Source organism: Panthera onca, chromosome X (genome assembly GCF_046562875.1).
Source record: "Panthera onca isolate mPanOnc1 chromosome X, mPanOnc1 haplotype 2, whole genome shotgun sequence".
Lineage (NCBI taxonomy): Eukaryota > Metazoa > Chordata > Mammalia > Carnivora > Felidae > Panthera > Panthera onca.
Window position 1 is genome coordinate 19,768,295 of NC_138357.1, and position 25,783 is coordinate 19,794,077.

Below are 25,783 nucleotides of genomic sequence, written 5' to 3' on the forward strand. Positions count from 1 at the left end.
TGAATTTGTTATGGAAGATAGTCTTGGAGGGTCGAGCCTGTGCCGTAGTTCTTGACCGTCTCGCCCACCATGTTGCTAAAGGTGGAAGGAGCTGGGAGCCACAGGGAGGGCGAACACGCAGATGAGAAGACCCAGCTGCTAGCTGTTGTCTCACTCCCCATGAGCCCAGCTCTGCTCAACAAGTTGTCATGACAGCAACGCATGTCTCCTCTTGAAAGCGCCAGCAAGAGTTTTCTAGCAGATGTCAGGATATGTAAGGGGCCAAGTGACTTGCGGAGAAGGAACTCTGAGGCCCAGACATGGATCGAGAGATTGGCTTTGGAGCCATTTTCTCCACTATGTTGCTCAGTTTGTTCGGCTTCCTGGAGCCCAGGTTATCCTCAGTCTGATTCTTCTGCTTGGCCGCCCTCAGAGTCTAGCTCTTTGACCTTTGCCAAGTGGCACCTCCATTCTGGGGTATTCAGTGTTCCCATCTGTAAAAGGAGAGGGTCAAGTCAGATGAGCTCTGTGGTACCTTCCAGCTCAGCTATTCACTCCGTGGATTTAGGTTTGTCCTCATTTGGTCCAAACTGCATTTCAAGAGTCTAGTCTCCTTTTCATATTCTTAAACGCAACCCTTCCTGTGTTCTTTGCCCCCCACCAATCTGAGCATATGGGTCCTTACTGCTTTTTTCAGAGTCTTCTGTTTTTCCTTTCTAATTTTTTTTAATTTTTTAAATTTAGGCTTATTTATTTATTTAGCGAGAGAAAGAGGTTTATTTATCTATTTAGCGAGAGAAAGAGTGAGAGGGGAAGGGGCAGAGAGAGAGAGGGAGAGAGATCAAGAAGGCCGCACGCTCAGCATGGAGCCCCACGCGGGGCTTGATCCCGTGACCACGAGGTCATGACCTGAGCAGAAATCCAGAGTCAAGACACTTAACTGACTGAGCCACCCAGGTGCCCCTGCTTTTATTTTCAAGAAGGGCAAGAAGGAGTCTTGTATTTACCTAAGATACTCAGACCCATCACCTGATACCAGTGTTCTATCTTAGGTTTGCTTAATCATTCCTTCATTTATATATTCATTTATTCATTCTCTCACTCAGCAATATCAACGGCGTGCCTGCTTGGCGGCTGGCGCTGGGCCGGACACCGTGTATGCGTAAGAACGTGCAACACAATCAGTACTGTGAGAAGGGAGGTGGTTTTCAGTGAACGTGCTGGAATCTGCACTATTGCCCACCACCTGTGCTGGGGGACCCTGCAACCCACTGCGTGTCGTTAGGAATACAGTCAGCTATCTTATTTAAGACTATTGCAAACACTCTTCCTATTTAATTAATTTATAGGCTGAGCAAACTAGAATCGAGATTGCTCAAAGGATGTTTAACCTAAAGAATAAGAAAAGGTGTGCAAATAAGCTCATAGAAGCTACACGTGTGTGTTTTCATTCCCGTGGTGAAACGTGATGCAACGTATCCCACTTAGGAGACTGCATATCAGACCTCGTATTAATGGGGTTATAATTCTGTCTGGGGATTGAATAGGTCAGATGTGGAGTCAGATACCGTCAATTGCCTTCTCATCTAATTCCCACGCCTTTCCCATTTCAAAGAAGGGAAACTGAGATCATATGTGACGTTTAATATGGTGTGTGGTTGATCGGAGCATAGTTGAAATGCTTCAAAGCCTTCTTTTCAGGGAGATGGTGAGTGGTGTTCAATCCTGGATAGCAGGAAAACCCACGGGACCCTCACTGTCTGGCTCTGACTGCTCCTTCTCTGCCGTGTCCTCAGGCCCAAGCCCAGCCATACCCAAATTCCATTTGGACTTCCATAGAATGCCGTCAACGGAGGAAGAAACCACGAGCTTGTGTGCTCAGACCTTTTCAACCTGCCTGGCCCCGAATGCATGATTAACTGCCTGAATTCCTTGTCGCAGACTGGATTCTACCACTTGCTATGTTACCCTTTGTTTCGGAACTTCCTGGAGTCTTTACATGGTCTTGACCTCTGCTTTGGCCTCTTGCCCAAGAGGTCCCCTAACAAATGTCTTACTTATGGAGCCCACCTCCTAGCCTGCCTTACTTCTGCTGCCTTGAGGCCAACCCCTTTCAAGCGTGACAATGACCATTTGGGGCATGCACAGTCCTCCCTTCTGGGAAACTGAAGCACCGAATGACAGCTGTGTACGAGGAGTGGCTCAGTTGACAGCTGATTCAAGACACTGGCAAGATCTCATTATATTTTGTTCTTGTATTTACATCTTTCAAGTGTATTTGAAGAATCAAGAAAACAATACAATTTGGTTTCCCAAATTGAAATGATAATGAAATTGCCCTTTTATTTAGTTACTTTTTATTGTTCTCGTCTTTACTCAGGCCTCTCCTCATTTCCACCACCCCACACCATCTCCCCACCAATGTTCTCTCTGGAAACAATATACCCAGTAGAGCTGATCTCTTCCTACATACTGTATCTTTCAAGGTCTTTCTGTCACTGTTCTTTCTGTTGTCATTTATAGAAGACATAGCTAATGATGGCATCCGGGTTTGGTTGGAAGGGCCAACATGGCATATTCCTTCATACAGATTGTACTTTGATTTGCAGTTGCTTTTGCTCCTGTCCCTATGCTTTTCAGGCAGCCTTTTGCCTTTGCTTGTGAGGAGACAGTCCATAGGAATGTGGTCAAACTAGTCAGTGCAGTGTCACTCCATCCACTGGAAGAACACTGAGTGTTTACTACATCCAGGGCATCCAAGGAAAAGTGGAGCTTCACCCTTATCTTGGGAGCCCATGTGGGGAAAGAGATGTCTTCCGAAAGGGGAAAGGGCCATGAGGCTTCAAAAGAGGGAGTGACTTGTCTTTCAGCTGCTTTTCACCACCTGCGAGCACCCCACATCACCTTCCATTTTTAAATCCTATCTTCTCTTGACTTGATTGACATGGTGCTGTTTTATACTCTGTTGTTGTTCCTTTGTAGATTTTCCTTGTCTATACCTCTAACTGGGATTTCTCAGAGCCTCAGTTCTCCACCTTTTGTCTTTCTGCCTACATTCATTTCCAGATCTCATTGATCATCAGCTGCTTTGAGGGAAACCTTAGTTTCTCCAGCCCAGGCCGGTGTCCCGAGTTCCGGTTCAAAGTTCGCATGGTCATTCCTATGGGCATGTGATACCAACCTTCCAATACCGCCAATCTAAAACCAAACTCATCATCATACCCTTTCTTTTTGTTAATGAAGTGCCACTCTTTTTCAAGATAGAAACCTCTGTATCTTCTTGGACTATTCCATCACCACCTATCTCGCTGCCAGCTGCATATCTAAGCAATTGGTAGGTTTTCTTGATTCTTCTGAGGCTTGATTATAAGGCAGTAACCTTAGGGGTTACCTAGTATGGAGTTTTCATCATCTCGGAGTTAGAGGGTCAGTAGTAAGGCTGAGACTAGAACTCAGGTCTAAAGATTCTTAGTCCTATGCTTTTTTAAAATATAATTTATTGTCAAATTGCCTTACATACAACATGATACTCTACATGGAAAACCCGAAAGACTCCACCAAAAGACTGCTAGAACTGATACATGAATTCAGCAAAGTCACAGAGTACAAAATCAATGTATAGAAATCGATTGCATTTTTATACACCAATCGTGAAGCAACAGAAAGAGAAATAAAGAGACTTATCCCATCTACAATTGCACCAAGAACCATAAAATACCTAAGGATAAACCTAACCAAAGATCTAAAAAATCTGTATGCTGAAAACTATAGAAAACTTATGAAGGAAGTTGAAGAAGACACACACAAAAATGGAAAAACATTCCATGTTCATGGATTGGAAGAATGAATATTGTTAAAATGTCAATACTCCCCAAAGCAATCTACACATTCAGTGCAATCCCAATCAAAGTGCACTGGCATTCTTCTCAAAGATAGAACAAACAATCCTAAGATTTGTATGGAACCACAAAAGACCCTAAATAGGCAAAGTAATGAAGAAAACCAAAGCGGGAGGCATCACAATCCCAGAGTTTAGCCTCTACTACAAAGCTGTAATCATCAAAACAGTATGGTACTGGCACAAAAACAGACACATAGACCAGTGAAATAGAATAGAGAACCCAGAATTGGACCCATAAATGTATGGACAACAATCTTTGACAAAGCAGGAAAGAGTATCCAGTGGAAAAAAGACAGTCTCTTTAGCAAATGGTGCTGGGAAAACTGGACAGCAACATGCAGAAGAATGAAACTAGACCATTTTCTTACACCATACACAAAAATAAACTCAAAATGGATGAAAGACCTAAATGTGAGACAGGAAACCATCAAAACCCTAGAGGAGAAAGCAGGCAACAACCTCTTTGACCTCAGCCGCAATTTCTTACTTGACACATCTCCAAAGGCAAGGAAATTAAAAGCAAAAATGAACTATTGGGACCTCGTCAAGATAAAGAGCTTCTGCATGCAAAGGAAACAATCAACAAAATTAAAAGACAGCCAACGGAATGAGAGAAGATATTTGCAAATGACATATCTGATAAAGGGCTAGTATCCAAAATATATAAAGAACTTATCAAACTCAACACCCAAAAAACAAATAATCCAGTGAAGAACTGGGCATAAGACATGAATAGACACTTTTCCAAAGAAGACCTCGAGATGGTCAACAGACACTTGAAACGATGGTCAGTGTCACTCATCATCAGGGAAATACAAATCAAAACCACACTGAGATATCACCTCACACTGGTCAGAGTGGCTAAAATGAACAAATCAGGAAACTGTAGATGCTGGCGAATGTGGAGAAATGGGAACCCTCTTGCACTGTTGGTGGGAATGCAAAGTGGTGCAGCCACTCTGGAAGACAATGTAGAGGTTCCTTAAAAAATTAAAAATAGAACTACCTTATGACCCAGCAATAGCACTACTAGGAATTTACCCAAGGGATACAGGAGTGCTGATGCATAGGGGCACTTGTACCCCAATGTTTATAGCAGTGTTTTCAACAGTAGCCAAATTATGGAAAGAGCCTAAATGTCCATCGACTGATGACTGGATAAAGAAGATGTGGTTTATATATACAATGGAATACTACTTGGCAATGAGAAAGACTGAAATTATTTCATTTGCAGCAATGTGGATAGAAATGGAGGGTATTATGCTAAGTTTTTTACTTTTTTGACATACTTACTACCCTAAAGCACAGGTTGACCTTGGGTAAATAGTTTAATCTCTCTATGCCTCATCTATGAAATGAAAATAATAATACCTTAAGATATTGTTAGAATTACATGAAAGATATTTAAGTGAAATATATATCAGTAAGCACTTAGTATTGGCTTGAGTCTGTTACCCCTGTTCCAGAGCCACTGCTGACATTCTCCTAGAAGCTTTCACACTCTGTTAAATCTTATCTAGTCTTTCTAATATGGAACGTTTAGAAGCAAAACTCTGTTCCTGCTCTGAGTCTTATTATCTTAACCATTTAAGGAATTCATTTCTAACTAGAGTTTTGTTTGTTTGGGGACCTTTTACCATTAGAGCAATTTAAGGGATACAAGATGAAAAAGAAACCATTTGTTTTCAAGGAACTTATAGCTGAGTTGGGAAGACAGGTGTGTCCAACAATTAATTATAAAACCAAACACTAGTTGAAGAGTTAAAGTAGAGGTAGGAAGATCCAACTATGAAGGTAAGGAAGGTTTTGGACCCTGAACATTTCTCATTCATTGTGTTTTCTGGTTCAGAATCCCCATATTGGAATGTTAGTATGGGGTATGTGCATGTAGTTATAAGGATTCAGGCAGATTGAACCAGAGTTTCAACACATTCTGAAAGAGAGAGTTTCTATAGATGTTAATACCTTGGATTAGAACAAAGAAAGATAAAACAGAGAACCCATTAGTAAGTACTTATAGGATAACTTCCAGAATTCTCCTTTGTTAACTTTGATGGGGAAGTGAAACAGAGACCCTAGTTAGTCTAGACACCTGCCATATGAGAAAGTGTGTGCTGATTGGTTTACTTGTGGGGGTGGGGGGTACTGGCACCATCTTACATAGCCTATTTAACAACCTGCTCTTATTTTTAATTAAATAAAATATCTAGGTCACGTATTGTCAATGAGCAGTATTCCCTTTATGAGCCCTAGTTATATGTGCAGATGTACTAGAGGAACCCTAAGAAGCTGGCGAATGCATTGGGAGAATAGATTTCTGGAACTACAGGTGTGTCTAAAGGAGTGGAGATCATCTTGGAACTACTGAGAAAGGAGCTGGAATAGCTGCCATCTGTCTGGATGAGGGGGAAAGGGAGAGGACAGAGGGAGGAAAGCCAGAGGGAGGAGGTTGCCAAGGAACCCATGGGTCTCATTTCCCTGCTGATTGCTTCACCTAAAGGGCTTAAAATCTTACGAACTGCTTTCTAAGCCAAAGCAGTGTCATTCAAAATCACCTCCAGGGATCGCCTTTCAATGTCTAGAGCTGACAGTAGAAGAGATATCCAATACATATGAGGAAACTGAGGCCCAGAGAGTAAAGAGAATTGTTCAACTTTCTCTAGTGATTCAGTCTGTAATGGCACAATCAACACTATTTACCTGGCTTTTGTGTGTGGAGAGGGCACAGGTGAATCATTCATATACCTAAATAAATGAAGACATTTGTGTACTTAAGACAGAGAACCAAAGGCTCGATTTTTCTGTTTTAGAGAATGACTCAACTGGAGTTGCAAGCCCACTTTGCCTGACCTTTATAGCTCTGATAAAGGCAACCGTGATTCATGATGCATGAGCCCAGGTCTTGAAACCGATAAGAAATGGTTTGTCCATTGAACATGCAAACAAATTTCTTTCCAAGGGCTGAAATTTAAACTGACATTAAGCTCCGAGAACATCTATATTTAATTATACATAAAGGCCAGAAAACAATTTGTAATCTTAAAATAGTAAAATTAAAAGAGAAGTCCCACCTATGCAAATAATTTACTGCATGCAATACTACCCTTTAGTTTTGCTGTCATCTGTCTATATTAGCAGAACTGGCTTTCCCAATAATTCCAGGGCAGCCCTGAAATATGAGCTTGGACTGTAAATCAGCAGTCAGAGCAGCTCCCAGGGCAGGCTGGTGCTGTAGAGCCAGGGAGTGTGTTGGCTTCTAACAAAGTTTGCCCCTCTATAGGAGGAAATAGAATGAAATACAATCTATAATATTGTATTTCTCTTAGGATGGGACTTAGGGGCCAAAATGTCGTGGGAGGAACACAGGCCAGAAAGCACAGAGATACGGGTCCTAAATTTGACCCAGGGCAGAATCAGACTGTTCTCCACTCTGGCCCTCAGGTCCCTCATCTATAAAGTGAGAGGCTTGGATCCAGTGATCAAGTTGGAAGAAGAGGGAGAGAATGCGAAATGAAAAGCATGAATCAAATAAAAATGGCTTGGTGATTTCTAAATACTCCTCAACACCCCTTTACCCGCCCCCCCCCCCCCCACATACACACACTAGTTTTCCCCTTGGATTGAATATAGCCTGGGATTGTGGGAAAAGTACTAGACTAGGGGTCAAGATATCTAGATTCTCATCCCAGCTGTTTCCTGAACTCTGTGTTCTGGGCAAAGCTCTTTCTCTCTCTGTCTCTCAGTTTCTCCGTCTGCTAAGTGAGAGATTTTGGTCCTCATTGGTTCCCCACCAGCCGTATGCACTCGTGATTCATCCGTGACTGACTAGGATTTCCCTTGGGGCAGGGCACTGTGGTCCTGCGTGTTTTAAATAGCTTCCCAGGGGATTCTGCTGTGCACCCCAAGCTCCACGGGCCCTCGCAGCTCTGCCATTTTGGGCGATGAGAGCCCAAATGTTTTTGGTCCTCCTCAGGTCCTTCTACGGGGATTAGCCCAATGGTGTATTCGGCTCACTCCTTCCCAGTAGAGTCTTTTCAAAGGAGGGGAAGTTTGCACCGGGCAGGAGGGGAAGAGGCACAAAGGCACACTCTGCGGAGTCACCACACGACAAGGCGCCGAGACGCTGCTCTTAACCTCTCGGTCGTTGCCACGTGGGTCTTTCTTGAACTGTACAGGAACCTGATTAAATGACTTGATTCCTGGCTTTTCAAAAATCCCGTCTCCGGTGGGTTGCATGCTGCTTATCAAGATGCGCTGAGGAAGCTGGTGCCAGCTTGAATTCTTTGTACCCAGGAGGCTGGGGCTGGCTCGATTCAGAGGTGAGTATGGTGGAGGAGGGAAGGCAGGCTGTTGCCTGTTTTTCAAACGTGGAGCCTTACAGACCACATGTGCTTGCAACGTGGAAATGAGGCAGGCACCTCAGGTGGAGGGTGGCTCCACCCGAATTTCCGAAAGTGCCTAGCACAGAGAGCTCGACAAAGCGTAGCTCGGCCGTTCTTGACGTACAAATCCATAACCCTGCCTTCCCTAGCATCCTGTTCTCCAAGCTGAGGGGGCTGGGCCGATCGGTTGGACTCAGGGTCCCGACGCGGTGTCCCAAGAGCTGCCTCAGAGGCAAGGAAGGTGTGGGAGGAGGCGAGCAGGCAGATCTCAGACCGTGTAAAGCACCCCTTAGGGCCTCAGGGCTTTGCACGGCTCCTATTCACACTGTATTCTAGGGCAGTGGGCCCCAAACTTTTCGATTATTGGGACTCCTTTATGCTCTTAAAAATCGCTCTTTGGGGCAATTTTGGGACCCCCCCCCCAAAGAGCTTTTATTTATATAGGATATACCTATTTTTACTGTATTTGAATTTAAAACTGGGAAAATCGCCAAACCATGTATATACTTATGGAAAGTGACAAGAATACACCTATTACCTAGTAACATGACTAACTTTTTTTTAATGAAAATTAACTGATTTCCAAAGCAAAAAAAAAAATTAGTGGCAATGTTTTATATTTTGTAAATCTTTTTGATGCCTGGCTTCATAGAAGACAGATGGATTCTCATATCAGATTCTGCATTCGAGCCGTTTTAATATGATATTTTGGCTGAAGTATGTGAAGAAGATCCGGCTTCACACAAACATATTTGGAAAGGGAGGGCCTGGGGGACCTCTGGGGGTGGGTCTTGGGGACCGCCAGTGTCCTCATGCCACACTTTTGAGAACTGCTGCTCTGCATGAATGATGTTCCTGGGCTTGTGCAGTGCCCACCCTGTGGAGCAATACATGGCTGCTCTGCTCTTTTCCCCTCTGCCTTCATCTCATCCCCTCTTCAAACAGAGCAACTCAGTTTTTCTGTGTTTTAGGTGATGGAGGTATTGGAGGGTTTTGTTTGAAAAGAGGGTTCTGTTTCTAAGTGTTTGAAACCCACCACCTAAATGTTGGGTTACTGAAGACCCAAGGATTTGGGAGTTGATGGGGGTCATTGAGATCCTTTCCCTTGGCTTCCTCTTCCCTGAGAATACAACCCCCCAGACTTTGAGGTGGGGGGGGGGGGGGCTTTGGGATCATGCCTCTGCTCTTCCCAGGCAGTAGTATGCCATCTCAGCTCAGGAAAATGGCATCATATGGCTTGAAAGATTTAATGCCACCTCGGCATGGAGCTGACCTGCCCAGGGAGTGTGATGCAGGCTGGAGGAGAAGTGGATTCACTGTTGGCCGAGATGTCTGATCCGCTGGGGGAGAGAGACAGGCCCTAAGGGCAAGTTTCAGTGATATACTTATGTGTTGTCATCTTCAGAGCTAGGCATTCATCATCATTATTTATTTCCCAGATTTATGTCTGATCTTTATTCCAGGGGACAGGAGCCAGTGCCAAATATCACAGGATCTAAGTGCCCTCACAAGCCATCGACACCTCTTCCAATTTCTTGTCTAATAGAGAAGGCTGTGCTGTTCTTTCCCTTACTGCCAGAATCATTATTGATTTCGTGTCATTTCTTTCATAAAATCATCTCCTGAGTCTTGCAGGGCTTGGCTTATAGCTGAGAACGTTCTCCGCCCACTTCTCTGCTGGGCAAGATGCTGTAAGTCCCACTGATGTGGGTCAGAAGACAGTTCCACAGCCATCCTGCCAACCTGCCCACTTTCCCTTTAGGCTGTGAGCGCGCGCAGAGGTACTCCCAGAGCTGGGGGTGGGGGGTTGTGGTTCCCTCCGTCCTCATTTGCTTTGTTTCTCCCACCAGCCTAAGCGTTAATTAAGAGGCCCAGCCCCAAATGCCCAACATTAGGGTCAATCATTTGGGCTAATTGGGTGTCTCCGGTTTAATGGAACTCGCCTCCGGAATAAGAAATAAAACTGAATCTCTGGGCGAAATTGGAACCCTTGTCATTTGCCGGTGGGAACGTAAAATGGTGCAGCTGCTATGGAAAACGTTTTGGCAGTCCCTCAAAAAGTTAAGCATATAGTTACTAGATGATCCAGCAGTTCCCCTCTTCGGCTTATATATACACATACCTGAGAAAAATGAAAACATATGTGCACACAAACACTTGTAAATGAATGTTCATAGCAACATTAATCATGATAATGGAAAAGTAGACTCAACACAGATACTCATCAGCCGATGAACGGATGGACAAAATGTGATGTCTTCACACAATGGGCTATTGTTCAGCCATAAAAAGGTTTGAAGTATTGGCGTATGGTACAATAGGGATGGACCTCCAGAACGTTGTGTAGGTGAAAAAGCCAGACTAAAAGTGCCGTGTATGGCGTGATTCCACTCATGTGAATTATCCACATAGGCCAACCCAGAGAGACAAAAAGCAGGTTGGTGGTTGCCAGAGCTGAGGGAAGTGGGGAAGAAAGTGTGACCACTTAATGGGTATGGGTTTCCTTTTAAGGTGATGAAAGTGTTTTGGAACTACATACAGGTGGTGGTTGCAGAACATGTGACTGTACCAATTTCCACTGACTTGCATACTTTAAAACGGTTAATTTTATGTTTTGTGAATTTCGTGCCAATAAAAAAATGCAAAACAAACAAAAAAAAACCCACCTGGATCCCTGGCTGCTGCCCTCTCTTGGGCTGGCTTCACTCCTGAACGTTTGTGGGATCAGGAACCCAATCCTGGGCTGTGAACTCCTCCCGAGTGGAAAATGGGCTTACCATAACTTATGAGTCCTGTGGAGCTGCTGTGTCTGATGCATGGTCTTCCACACGGCTGTCCCCGCTGTTTGCTCATAGAAGGCAGAGACCATGTCTTGCTCGTCCTTGTATTCCAAGTGCCTTAGCACCTTCTTGGCACACCAGAGACATTCAGTAGATGTTTGTTGTTGGACCAACTGGATGTGTTTGCTTCATCTTCTTATTCCTCTCCATGTACCCCAGTGATGCTAGTTATAGACCCACCATAGCAGGTGCTCAGGACAGGTCTGTAGACTTGTCCAGTGTGTGGGGATGAAATTGTTTAGAGGCACCTTATTTGTTTTTTTTTTTTTTTTTGAACTTTGGATATCCATGCAATGGAATACTCTTTGGCCATGAGAAGGAATGCAGTACTGACGTATGCTACAACATAGAGGAACCTGGAAAACGTGACGCTAAGTCAAAGAGACCAACATAAAAGACAACGTGTGAAATGATTTCATTTACTTGAAAGGTCCAAAATGGGAAAATCCGTAGAGATAAAGTAGATCAGTGATGGGCAGGGCCTGGAAGGGATAGGGATATATGGCGGTGACAGCCAAAGGATACTGGCTTTCGTTTCGAGATGATGAAAATGTTCTCAAATTGTGGTGATGACAGTACAGATCTGTGACTCTACTAACAACCACTGATTTGTGCACTTTAAGTAGGTTGTGTGGTATGTGAATTGCATCTCAACAAAGCTGTTAAAAATTGAGATATATGTTGGAGGAGTGAAGAATAAAATTCGAATTGAAGACAGATGTGCTCTTGTTTGGGGAGAAATCTCTATCTGAGATCTGAAATAACTTTCCTGATATATTCAGAGGGCTTCTCCAGAGAAAGATTCTTTTACATTGGGCTTCCCTTACAGCAGCAACTCATGTGGGTTTCCAGATCATTACGTACCTGATGAGGGGCTGAGGGCAGAGTAGCCAAAAGCCAGAGTGTGAAGGGCAACCACCAACTGTTGGGAGTTAGAGATTGATCAGAACGTCTGTCAGCGGGAAACCAGGATTCAGTTTACACAAACCTGGCTGCCTGGTGATTTCTCCACTGCCTATAGGATAGACACTGCCCGCCTCCCCACCCCCATTTTGATCAGGAGGAATGAGCAAGCAGCCTAATTGATGTGCCATTTGGACAATTAGCAATTCAGCAAGCCCAGCTTCAAACAAACAGTTCCAGATTCTTCCTCCTACTCCTGGGGACTAGCCCTACTACTTCAGTGCCGATCAGCCTACTTGAAGGAAGAGACATCAATATGCTGCTACAGGGTTCCCATAGTGGGGCTGAGGGGAGTTGTGTGTGGAGATGTGAAATGCCTCGTGCCACGTACAGACTTCACTGTCCCCCTTGCCTTTAGGCACCAAGAAACTCCTACAGCATCATCCCACTTAACTGACAGCTTGGATGCCATGGTCAGTGGCTCCTTAGATCCCGGGCAGGGAGCCTCAGCAGCCTGAGGTGGCACCACCAGTTCATGTGTGTGTGTGTGTGTGTGTGTGTGTGTGTGTGTGTGTAGCAGTTACAAAGCTGTCTGCTGTTATGAGGAAATTGATAGGCTATTCTGATGGCTCCCTGTGTGCCTCAGGTTCCAAGGCCAAGGACAGTCTAAAGGTGCTCCTGGGAAGCCAAGAACCAGGTGCTGGACAAAATTTTGTTGGACGTGGGTTTGCAGATGTGCGCTCACCCGATTTGACTTACAATGGCAAAAAAATGAGCACATGACGACTCACTTGGAAGTTGGAGGGACCCCCTTTCTCTTTGGCATGTGGCCAACAGAGAAAGGAGGGGGCCAAAACATAGTTGAGGTGAAAAGCACACAGGCTTTGGATTCAGATCAACCAAGTCCCATTGTCTAACTGCAGGACCCGTGGCAAGTGGCTTCCTGTCTCTGAGGCTCAGTTTCCTCACCTGTACAAGAAGATAGGAAAGATCATCTCACAAAACTATTGTTCTCATTAAACAACAAAGGCCAGTCCTCATGCCCGGATCTCCTGCTGCCGGTTCCCAACTGGCCTGTTTACTCCCATCCCTCTAGCCCACCCCTTGCCACCTGCTTGATGTCCTAGGGGAGCAGCATAGCCATGGTGGCGTGAACCGTGCGACCTTGGGTAAGTCCCTTGTCTCTCAGGGCCTATAAAATGCAGAGGTTGGGTTTGATGTTCTCTAAGGGTACCTTCCAGCTCTGACAGGCTTTTAAGCTATGTCAAGGTCAAATTGTTGAGCGGCCTGGCCCACCATGCTTGAGGATGGACTCCGTCGTTCAGCGAACACAGTTCTCTCCCAAGGCAACAATTCTCCTCTTACTACCGTAATTACGTGAGCCTGCTTGGAATGAGGCATGTAGCATAGCTTCTTCCTGTTTTTATTTCCCCCCTTGGTTATCATGGACTTTCTGGATTCTGTCTCCATTTAATTCAATCACACATCCTATAGATAAAAAAATACAGGTATAAGAGCAAGAAACAGCCCTCACTTCTGCTCTAGAGAGAGAGGCCTGATCTGTTTGCCAACTTCCTTTTCCCTGCGGGCCCCTAGCCCACCCACTGCTACCTGATTTATGTCGTAGGGGAGCAGCACGGCCATGGTGAAGATTTACACCGGGGTCTCATCTTCAAATGAGCTATTACCTCTCTTCCTTGTGTATTCAAGTGCTTGGCAGTCATAGCCTGCAAGTTTATCCCGGAATTCAAAATGAAAAACGGTCCCATGAGAAGCTTAAAGAGAGGCGCGCAAGGAATCACTTCAGGGCAGTTTCCAGGCCTGCCCGGTAACTTGTGCAGCCGGCTCACAGCGCAAGCGCTGTTGGCACAGAGAGCTTGGATGCGGTCGCTCTCCCCTCATCAGTGTCCGGAGGAGGCGTAGCACACAGCGCATGGGGGAGGGCACAAGGTACAGGGGTAGGGCATGTTGGACATTCCCACCTCAGCGCCCTCACTCACTAGCCGTGCGACCCCGAGCAAATTATTCCCTGGGCCTCACCTGAATCACCTGTAAAATGAGAAGGATGCCAAGTACATTTTAGTAGCTAATGAGCCGGGGTGCTGGCGTCCTACAACTCTGGATTTGAGTTGTTAGCTGTGCGAGCCCCTCTGAGGCTCCAGTATCTCTGCAGTGAGTGCGGACTTTCGTTCAGGATAAAATGAGATAATTCCTGCAAAGTGCATGGTGTCTGGCATATAGTAAGCACTCATTAAATGTTAGCTAATAGCATGATTGTTATCGTTGGCCACTGAGGAATAATTTCCAATAATTTAGAAAAGAGCCCCTTGGTACCCGTCCCGATGATTTGGCAAACTTGTCTGTATCTCGTATTCTTTGGGGCAGAAGCGCACAGGGTCTTTCTGGCACCTGGTTTTTGAAACTGCGGGTGAGACATCAAACTGAGAATCCTGCAATCACAGGAGATCTGTTTCCTCTTGAAAACAAAGGGTCTGCCCTAACCGTGGTTCTACACCATCACCTTGAAACACGTCCAAAGCCCACGAAAGTGTTGAGTGGCTCACAAGTTTTCAAAAAGCAACGTATCCATTAACAGCGGGTTAAAAGCTGTGCTTACTTTCGTTTTTCATTTTCATTTCAGTTAGCTAACATACGGTGTTCTATTCGTTTCACGTGTACAGTATAACGATTCAGCCCTTCGATACGACACTCCGTGCTCATCACAACAAATACACTCCTTAATCTCTGTCACTTACTTCACCCATTCCCCTACACGCCTCCCCTCTTGTAACCATCATTTGGTTCTCTGTAGTTAAGAGTCTGTTTCTCTCTCTCTCTCTCTCTCTCTCTCTCTCTCTCCTTTTCCCCTTAGCTCATTTGTTTTGTTTCTTAAATTCCACCTATGGGTGAAATCATATGGTGTTTGTCTTTCTCTGACTGACTTCGCCTACTTGGTGCACGTTTTCAACAATGAAGTCCGTTGCACAGATGTTTCATTTGCTTGATCCCAGACACCTAGATCTTTAGGAGCATCTGGATAACGAGGGGGGCGCTTTTCACCAAAATTGTGGGTTACGTTACATTCGGCAGGTTTCATTGAGCCCCTGGTTTGGGTCCTCTCTTAGGTATTACTGGAGATCACAAGGAGATCACAGTTTTGTTGAGAAAAATGAGCCTGTAGGTTTGAAGCGATCGAAGGACAGTGGAGGAGCTGGGATTGAAACGGTTCTGTCGGCTCCCGAGCCCGCGTGCCGTCCACTCCATCACATCTCCCCTTCACGGACCTGCCACTTCACTGGGGCTGGCTTGACGGAAGTTTCCGACCAAATCCAGTGGCTCCTGCCATACTTTGACTTCAGCAGACACGGAAGCTCCTTGCCTAGCGTGGCTGGCATGTTGGTCCAGAATGATCCAGAATATACCATTCTGTGTGTCTGTACTGTCTGATCCTGTCAGTGACTTGGCTGAGTATTTCCTGAGAATGATCTCGACGTTTAGTTTAGGACTGGCTAGGTCAGTACGTGGTAGGGACTTTTTCGTGCTGTGTGTTTCAAACTTGTTAAAATGCGAGCACAGCAGTTACAGCTCGCATTCGCAGCTCACCCTGCTTGTTCTGTGTCGGCGTAAGATACGTGGGGGTGCAACGGAGCAGCAGCCCCTAGTGGAGCTTAACGTAAGGGGGATACTGGAAATCCTCCCGGCTGAGTTGAGCCAGCGCTGAAATAGCATTCGTGGTGGACCTTCTAGACCCCAAACTCTAAAATATGGAAACAGAATGAGAGAAAATAAGCAACACACACACATTTATATTTATATTATAAGTGAGACTTTTTCAGGCCCTTATTAACAGAAAGCAAGCTCTGTTATACCCCCGAAATCTCGACAAGGAACTCTTTCGAGAGTGGATGCACAAGGTCCGTCTTTCCTTCAAGGAAGAAGTATATGTATGATCAAATTGAGGAAATGCGTGGCTGGAACCTTCCATACAAATGCAGGTGTTTGCCTCTGAGGAACTCTAAAAGGTAGTCGAAAATCGCCGTCAACTTTGAGTTGATGGAGTCGGCCTGTGTCTCTGTGCCTTAGTCTATAATTCACCCAGTGCCCCCACATCATGAGTAGGAATGCTTTGCAGGAGGAAGAAGAAGCCAGACTTTCTTTGATGGCCCTCCTTTTTTTGTTTTTGTTTTTATTTTTTTGTTTTATTTTGCTTTGTTTGCGCGGTGGCAAAATACCCCTTTCACTGCTTTTTGAAAGACGAAATTGTCAAGTAGGTGCTTTAAAGATTCTTTCAGAAAGAATATATCGAGACATAGCCAAGGACAAACCAGAGTTACACCCATTTCTCGCCAAAACAGGAATCCCTCGGTCTCCACATTCTTAATTAGATCAGCACTAGAGGGCACTCTTATGATGCCAAAATGGGAGAATTTTACTACAAACCGGTGGGCGGAGGTGGGGGTGATGTGAGGGGGCCGGCCCAGTAACTAACTGCAGACAACAGACAGTTTAGAGAAGACGTCCTAACAGAAAATTGACTGGCTCGCCAACAGATGAGAAAACACTATTTGAAAAGCATTGTGGAGCAGTCTTCCTCATCAGATCCACTTTGTTTCCCCAATGTGGTCGGTGTTTTTGGCAATACAAGACTCAGGTATTAGGCATTATTTCTCAAACGGGGAGAACATAAGGATCCCCGACTGTTGCCAAGTGATGTGGTAGAAGCCTGTTTAGGCAGAAAACAGAACGTGAGAGAGAAGCTTAGGAAAATGTGTTTACAATTGAGCAGCTACTGAACAAGAAGTTAACATCCTTGAGGGGTTTTATGGCTGTTTTCCCATTTTTTTGCAGCCATTGCTCTTTGAGATGTGCTCAGGGTTGTGTGGTTGTGTCTCCAGGGGCAGGCGCCTGTTTGCCGGCTGCCCCCAGGCAGTTCTCGGATGGAGGCGGGGTGGGTAGTGTGTGTCCCCCCACCTGGGGAAAGGACCCATAGACTTGGGTCCTGGTCTTAGCTCTGCCACAGCTGTGTTCTGTGATCTGTGATGAGTCCCTTCCCCAGCAACACTAATGGTCCCTAAAGATCACCAAAAAACATCTCTCAGTGACTCGGTGTCTCTGGTTGATGATTGCAGAAAAGAAGTTTCAATTTCATTTGTTTATCAGCCACTTGAGATCTAAATCTAACCTTGGGATAGAAGGTGATTTATACTCGAAGGATTTGCCAGCCCAAGGGGCTGATATATGCATGTTAGTTACTTTTTTTTTTTTTTTAGGTTTAGTGCCCAGTCCAAATATAACCTCAGAGAGTTACCACATTTAAGCCGTCTCTAGCCGTCCCCCCAAATTGGCTTATTACACCCTAATTAGGTGACTCACGTCTTCCACACTGGGCACTGACCAGAATCTCTCTGGCCTGCCTCATGCAGTTTCCTGAGAAGCCAGGGGTAGGTCTGGCGATCTAATGGGAGGAAGGGCCACTGAAGACAAACTCGTCCACTCTGCCTTTGGTCCCAGAATTTCTCAGAGCAACTCAAGAGTATTTCTCCCTAGGCCTCCGTTTGTAAGAACCCAGGCTCTACTTCGGAGAAATGTTCCCAACTGAGTCAAATTCCTTATAAAGTCTTAAAATGTTGTAATGAACAAGGAGCCTTTGGGAACACACCCAATCCAACACCTTCACTGTGTAGAGAGGGAAACCGAGAGCCATCTGCCCCACGGGAGGATGGGCTTGCCCAGGGTCACACAGCAGAGTTGTCTTGGGGACCTCAGTCTTTTGACGTTTAGTCCAGGCATCTTTCTAACCTTGTGCTGTGTGCATCTTTCCCTACGCACACCGACTCCAGGGAATAAGAAATCAGCAGCTATTAACCAAAGAGTTTTTGACATAGCTAGAATAGCTCTGTGTCATATATTATATATATATTGTATTTCGGTGGTATAAATGGAAGGGACAAATCCTTATCAAAAATGTGTCCTCTCTAAATGTCATAAGACTGGAGACTGAACCATCAGAAGGTCATTTCTGTGGGTCTAGAAGACCCAGTATTCTTAATACTGTTGCCCAAAGGCAAGGGCAGGATTGAATCCCTTGTCAACTGGCAGAGAAAATAGGCCAGGAAGATGGGTCTGGAAGCCAGGTTTAGTATCTTGGGGGAAGGGGACGCTGTGGAAGGAGCAGTCAAGACAAACTCAGGAAACCTCCTGGTTGTGCCAAAGGCTGACTTTCAAGGGCAGAACGAATACCCCTAACAATAAAAGTTGGAAAGGGTGTTCTGGATGCCAGTACCCTCTGGCAGACCATGAGGAGCTCCCTCTCGTGGAATACGTACAGCTTCTGGCAGGCTGGGCATGGAACAAGGAGGAATGCAGAGTAGCCAAACAGTGGAACGTGGGTGTTGGGGAACACTCCTCCCCCGTGTCAATAAATGCGGTGTCTTTGAGCACTGGCTTTGAAACGCCGTTTCTGTTCCCAAGGTAACAAGATGGCTTAGTGACAGGGGACTGCAATCCCTGACCGCGGCCTGCCATAAACTCACTATACTTCTGCACAATTTATTTACTCGTCTCTTCCCTGGATAAAAATAATCGTGCATAAAGAGTGAGTGAGTCCTGTCTCTGGACCTGGTGTTCTGCTGTAGTGTGTCCGTACGTATGGTCTCCTCTAGTCCTCAGAGTAGCCCTGTGACACACACATTGGCCTTTCTACACAAGTTGCTTTTAGGTGCTTTCTGCTCTGATTGGCCAGTGCCCAAGCCATGTCGTGTGTTCAGTATGCTGAATGTCATTACTGGCGTGGGCACTATACTTGTCCCCATTTTGTAGATGAAGGAGTCAAGGCTGAGAGCTTAAGGCACCTTGGCAGAGTCATGCAGGTAGTAAATGAAAGAGCCCAGACTAGAACCAGAACTAGACGCCTGGGTTTATTCCATGGCCCCACACTACCTCTCAGGCTTGTGCGTGAGCAGAAGGCTGACGCCAAGCATTTTAAGACCAATAAAGAAGACAGGGAGCTTTTGCCTAGGGCCTTAAGAAGCATTCAGGCCTTTCCTCTGGCTTCTCCATTTCCCCCCACCAGTTTGAGCAGGAATTCTTCGCCTGGGACTTTCTGGGCATGGGACCCCTGCGCATTTAGGGGACCCGATTTAGCATGCAGAATAAGCTTTTTTCACTAGGAGATACTGAAGTTGGCCTTCAAAGACTACATGACGAAGTGGCCTGAGGCACAAAAGGAGGTGGTGGGTAATTGAGCGATGGTATGCCAGATCAGACCAGGATGAAGTTGGAGGGGCATCCTAAGTGGGAACAAGGTGGGAAGTCAAGGGCACCACAACTCCAACTGGGGGCGTGGAAGTTGGCAAGAGGGTGAGGAAACCAATCCGGTGTTAGAAACCAGAGAGGCCGAATGGGCCGTTTGCTTGGCAGCTCTGGAGTAATGATAGGTAATTGGTTCCCACGGGGCGTATTATCCGCCGCAGATCTGAAATCAGACCAGAGCGATGTTGGTGTGGGTTTTTTAAAACCATCCTTTGAGAAATCTGAGCATCTTTGCGGCCTTTATCTGGGAGCGTGTGGATCTTTCTGCTGATTGACAGTAATCACCAACAGCCCAGGCTCCCGGCCGATGAAGAAGCTGCATGAGGAGAAAGAGAAATGGTGGGGGGGGGGGGGGCGGGATGGGGGGCATCGATTGTGCATCGGTTAGATTTCCATTTAAGTTTCCTCGCATAACTTTTCCATCCTAAAGAACCAGCCGTTGTGTATTTCAAATAAACAAAGCAGTTTTCCCGGAAAGAAAGAGGATCAGCTGCATTTGAGCTCGGCTATTATTGTTTGGGCTATATTCTCATTGACACATAAGCTCAGAATATTGGGCTCTGGGCTCTCTGAACTCCTAATGGCGTGTTGTACTGAGAAAGTGACTAGAGATTGCTGTACTCTTAACTAACTTGGCCCCAACGCAAAAGGCCAAACTCCTAGAGAATTATAGGAGTATTTGCCCAAGATCAAATGAGTCATTGGTAAAACCAGGATTTAGAAACCAGGGATCCTGACTTTCAGGCAAGGGCTCTCCCATATTTACATCATTGCAGCTTTTCTAGGTCTTAATTTGGATCCTTAATATCAAAGTGATTCGATAGCAGCTTTTTGTACGTGTGTGTGTTTCTGAGGCCCGAAGCAACTGCCCTGAGAATATAAATCCCGGGGAGTAGGTGTTATCATGGGAGGTTTCTGGTTAGCATGAATCACCGTCTGGAGTTTTAGGGCCCCCAAGCCTGCCCCATCTTTCCAATGATATCCGTGTATTACCTTCATTTTCGCCTCTTCTTTCCCTGCTAATTTGACATTTACTCAGTAGCTGTCACTTGAGGAAGATTTAGTCACATCTTCTCAAACCCCAGCCCAGAGGATGGTTACTCTAGATGCTTCTCCATCCAGTGTCTGGGTCTCGGGCATAAAGACCACAGCTCCTTTTATCTGCCAACTGTTGCTGCTTTCCCAGGACGGGACTTGCTGAGGGGTGAGGAGTGTGATCTCAGAGTGTCACCAGTGCTAGCTGTTACAGAACACTAGAGCATCCAGTGACAAGAGCTCTATGACACTGCAATATTACAAAGCTGCCATTGAGGCACTTCTTGTTTTTACAGCATTGCAAAGCGCATGCACGTGGGGTTCTGTGGACAGCAAATGGCCCAGCCGAAATGAAGTCTGTCTCACAGCCTTTTGATGGCGCTTCGCACAAGGAGAATTCGTGAATGCAAACAACGTCTTCTCCAATCAAAAAGGCAATTCTTTCTAGTACAGTTGTTGAATCCAATGCCGTTGGCTATGTTGTCAATACATAAATCAAGACATAAATAAAACGAGGAAAACTTCTTTTCTAGGACTAATAACACACAGTATGTTTCTGTGGAAGTCTTCTCCAAGAACTTGGCTCAAAAAAATCTTCCACGAGGTTGTAAATTACACGAAGACAGGGATTTTGTGTCTGTTCTATTCACTGCTGTGTCCTCAATACCTAGCAATAATGCCTATCACATAGTAAATATTAAACGTTTGGTGGGATGATTTTTTATTAAATGCATTTGACATACAGCATTGTATAAATTCGATGTGTACAATGTGTTAATTTAATACATTTATATGTATTGTAATATGATTGCCACTATAGTGATATTTAGCACCTCTGTCACGTTGTACCATTACTTTTCCTTTGATTAAAGACTCCTTTTAAAAGATTCCATTTGAGAACCTTCCCAAAGTGTGTGTGTGTGTGTGTGTGTGTGTGTGAATGTAAAATGGGTTCATAAAGTTAATTCACTTTTTCTAATCAGTATGTTTTCCCTTTTTTCTTTTTTTACATATTCCTTCCATGGCCTTTGATTCACTTCTGATGACTGCCCTCCCTTTTGATTGATGCACCTGTAACATCTTCCTGGATTACCATTGAATATTCCATCTCTGGCAATCTGGATTCCCAGGTAAGGCAATGAACTCCCAAAAGTCTTCTCAGTGCAGTCACCAGGCAAACTTTCATAGGCAGTTGGGAAATTTATGTAGAAAATTTTTTTTAATCTCAAGAGATAATAGTCCCCCTGATTGATGGTAAATTTGGTCCAGTCCCCAGATAAATCAATTCTGTACATACTTCTAGTATTTGAGGATTTCTATTAGTGCAGCAGAATAGAAAATGATGGTTTGGGAATGTGCTACCTATTTGACTTTAGAATTTTCTAGTACTAAGAATCAACATACAGCTTTATGTTTCCTTATTGTTGGTTGCTTTTCTTTTAATTTTTCACCCAAAGTCGTGTTGTTTTTTGTTCATGAGGCTGAGTTCAGTGGAAGAGGTCCTAGCCTCCCTTAACTGTGTAGGGAAGCTAAGTCATGGGGTAGGTCAGAACACTCTAGATTGCCTCTTTCTTGCGACTGGAATGGAAGACGAGCACATCGGGCCTTGGATGGTAAGTCAGCTAACGGGGGTGTCTTGTTTAACAGAGCTTTTGTCAAGCTCACCAAGTACATCACTTTTGTTTCCCATAATGTTAGCTTCTCCAGCGGTCTTAACAACTCACAGAACCGGGGAAGGGGGGCTTAGCCACACCGGGAACCCACGAGAAGTGTCTTATATTGCTTCCCAAATGATGATGCAAAGGCTCTGCTCCTAGTCCTGCAATTCAAAGTTTCTGTTAACTCACTTCTAAAGCCTCCAGACATTCCATGTGAAGAAGCACTTCTCCCAAGAAAGTGTACAGGCTGTATAACTTGTTTTTGGACACAAATGTGTTGTTACATTGTAATATCCCTTGTTCTGGCTTAATTCACAGCGAAAAGCTAATTGAGTTCCCCTTGAACCCTCAGATTAGCAAATGACCTGTGCGCAAAATTCCCTGCTAACATCAGAAATTCATGTAGTGGAATTAGTGTTTTGTGACTCTTAAGACATATATTAAGAAAACAGCTAAGCATTTTGTTTGTTTGTTTTGCATGGAGAAACATTGCTTACTTTGGGGGATGTCTTGCGTTTGGGTGGAAGGGTCTAGAGTGATGATTTAGGTATCACTTGGTCCGTGCTTTGCATTTTCATCTGTTGGAAGAGCATCGGCAAAGGCTAATCGTTCTTTTCTTTTCCTTTTGTTATTTGTGTTGCCTATAGTCCTGATAATATGAAAAAAATCCCTGTAAGTTCCTCATGGGTCTCTTCAGTCAGGTGTTTCCATTTTAGTGATGCCATAACATTTGCTTTGGTTTGGTTTTTGGTTTATTGACTTTTTGTGTTTTGCTTAGATTGCCATCATTTTTGTGAGGGGGCGTGGAATGAACATGACCCGGTGGTAGATCTATCATTCTCAGCCCATAGCCCTCCAGAGGTCAGGCTCTCATGCTGCCCTGCCCCGGTTGAGCCCCCTGATTTATGATCCCCCACTCCTTGAGAGGAACGAACGGGGAGCAAAGTGGAGGAGCCATCCATGAGCTGTTTCCTTGCGGTTTGGGAAGCTGGAAAACTACACTGTCAAAGCAAACTGGAACACTTTTGTTGTTTTAACTCCTCTCTTACCACGCTCTTGCTAGCACCTGGTTTTACTGTTCCTTTAACAGGTGGAGGATTTTTCAGATTCTAGATGCAGCAAGGTAAGTGACAATGTATTTCTAGTTCAACTGACCCCGAGTAAGCTAGAACGAACAGACTCTGCAGTCGCTGCTTCCTTTGATTTCAATACGATGAATAGTTAGGTTTGGGCTTGGACAAATTCTTTCCAGGGCTCTTTTTTTTTGTTGTTGTTTAAAACAGCTGAAACTACCCAGGCATGTCGTCTCGGGTCCGAAAGCTGACCTAGCGCAGAAGTGGGATGAATGTTCAGGGCCAGCACCCTAGACAGTTGGACAGTTGGTCATTAGCTCCTTTCTCTTTTTGCTGAAATAGGACGACACAGTAGAGTGTTTTGTTAAGAACGCCCCACCGTCCACAGAGTGGTTTTCACGGTGCTTCAGGCACGCCTGCCTGTGGCTGGGCTGGTGGTGGTTTAGGGAACAACTAGGTCAGCATTTCATTGAAGGGAAATCAATTATTTGAAAATATCAGGGTGTTTAAAGTGTGTAAATGTATGGACTTGCAAGGTAGAATAATCCCACAGGCGAGGGGCCTTTATGACAGGGACTCTGCAGCAGAGCGAATCTAATCAAACGTGGAAAGTTTCTAACTGGGGGGGAGGGTGGGTTATCGAGAATGCTCCAGGACAGCACCTGTGCAGTACCATCATATCGCCATGAGTGCTGAAGAGGCTGGTGGGAATCATAAGCTATCTTGTAAATGTGTGCTCCGGTTGCCTGTGTTTGGACTGTCGTAGGCTTATTGGCACCAGAAATATTTACCAGTGTTTTTGCTTTCTCTTCCTATCCACCTGAATTCCATCCTATGCCCTCTGACCAAACAGGTTAAGGAGCAAAGGTAGCCTCGAGATTCCTCCACTGGGGTAGATTCTCATTCAAACAGAATAGATGGGCCATTTCTTAAGTGCCCAGCTCGCTTTCGGGAGCTGGACTTCCATATTCCCATGAGGGCCTCAGTGGATTTGCTTGACAGATGAGAATAGTAAATTCGGTCTTTAATTCCATAGGCAGCTTATAATTGGTTGGGATAAATTGTATAGACACCCATAGACCCCCTCTTCACATAACATTAGTATGGGAGGGCGTTTAAAGATTATAGCCTGGATGTATCATGGTGGCAAGGGCATTAGATTCTGCCACTACTGGTGGGGTGACTTTGCCTAAGTCCCATCTCTGCTGTGAGCCTTGATTTCCTCATCTGTAAAATGAAAGAGTGGAGGACCATTAAAATAACGGTCAGTAACATACAGACTAGTATCCCAGCCATTGCTCTTATGGGGGAAATGTTGAGAATGTTGTTTTAGTTTTGCTTTAAAATTTACTACATGAGCGAACCATGTATCTATACCGGTTTTGCTAGGTAACAAAGTGAATGCTCTGTTTTTATTATGGTGCTGATCAGTTATTATCAGAGCAATTTATACCTGCTCTGAGTTTGTGAGAAAGGGAGAGAGGTACAGACGGAGCGATGGAGGAGAAGCAGCTTTGGTAGATGTCACTGGGGACATTTCTGGTGCTTCTGGGCTGAATGACGTATGAAAACTATTTGCAAGGCTAACATATTTTTCAACCACTAGTAAAATAATAAAGCAACAATTCATTTGGTAATCCCCCTCCCGCACATGCAGTTTTAGAAATATACAAGATTATGATGAGCTCTGCCTCATAATTAACAATTTGCATAAATGCTCGCTATTATTTAGTTGTCTGAATGGATTCTGTAATCCAGAAAAAGAAGGGAACAATCAGTGGAAGCCAGCCCAAATGCCTTGTATTATTGTTATGCACAGGCACAATTAACACTGATACTAATTGTTTCAGACCAGAACCTCATTTGTTTTTCTATAGACAGCAAAAACATTAATTGCCAGAGTGTCACTCTCTCTCTCTCTCTCTTTCCTATAGCCAGCCATGTTATAAGGTCTGCAGTGGCTTAAGCAAATGACTTGGCTGGATTTTCAGTGTATCATTTGGTGATGGAGTTTCCAAGTTTCCGTTTAAGTTAGCAATCAGTGGCTCGGACAACCAAAGACTATTTGTTATTATATTGCTAACAATAGGCCTCTATGAATTTAAGGAATAAAAGGGTGCTGGCACACCAGCCAGTTCTGCTGCTGCATTTACATTCCACTCATGATTCCATACCTTTACAATGATTGGCATTAGACATGCATAGGAGAATCACAGGAAGTCAAGGCTGGAGGAGGCCTTTAGATCACCCCGTCAAATTCCCTCACTTTTCAAATGAGTTTGATTGTCAATAATTTGAATGTCAGCAACCACCACCAAATCAATGATGCCACACTTTTTTGAAAAATTTCAAACCATTGGGAGCTATTACAGCAAATACATTTGAATTATAACGAGATGTTTTAGAATCATATAGCCTCAACTTATTTTCTAGGAAGCAGAGTCAGATATTTTTAAAAATACGCCTTCATAAGGTTGCCCGAAACATAGCCATGATGTTGACGGTGTGTGTGGTAAAGGAGATGTCCTGTGCAAAGCACTTGGCAGTAGGAAACGGTCAACCAATATCAGCTCTTTCACCCTCGTGCGCAGATTACCCAGCTCACATCAGCACAGTGGAAGTGTTACTTCAGTGCTCTGAGAGTCCGTCTGTCCTCGGGTCTGATTCTGGTGCTGCCACTCTCGTGCAGTGTGACCCTGAG

The 25,783-nt window shown here is 44.8% G+C and overlaps 1 protein-coding gene across 2 annotated transcripts in view; it reads left to right on the forward strand.

The window, feature by feature from the left end:
- HS6ST2 (heparan sulfate 6-O-sulfotransferase 2) overlaps window positions 1-25,783 on the forward strand; it is a 287,408-nt gene that overhangs the window by 184,021 nt on the left and 77,604 nt on the right. Inside the window, exon 3 of one of the 2 annotated variants that reach the window (XM_081792510.1) lies at window positions 23,100-23,132. The exons of the other annotated variant lie outside the window; for it this stretch is intronic. Coding sequence (XP_081648636.1) covers window positions 23,100-23,132 — 33 coding nt within the window. The remainder of the gene's footprint in view (window positions 1-23,099; window positions 23,133-25,783) is intronic. 2 annotated transcript variants of the gene reach the window in all.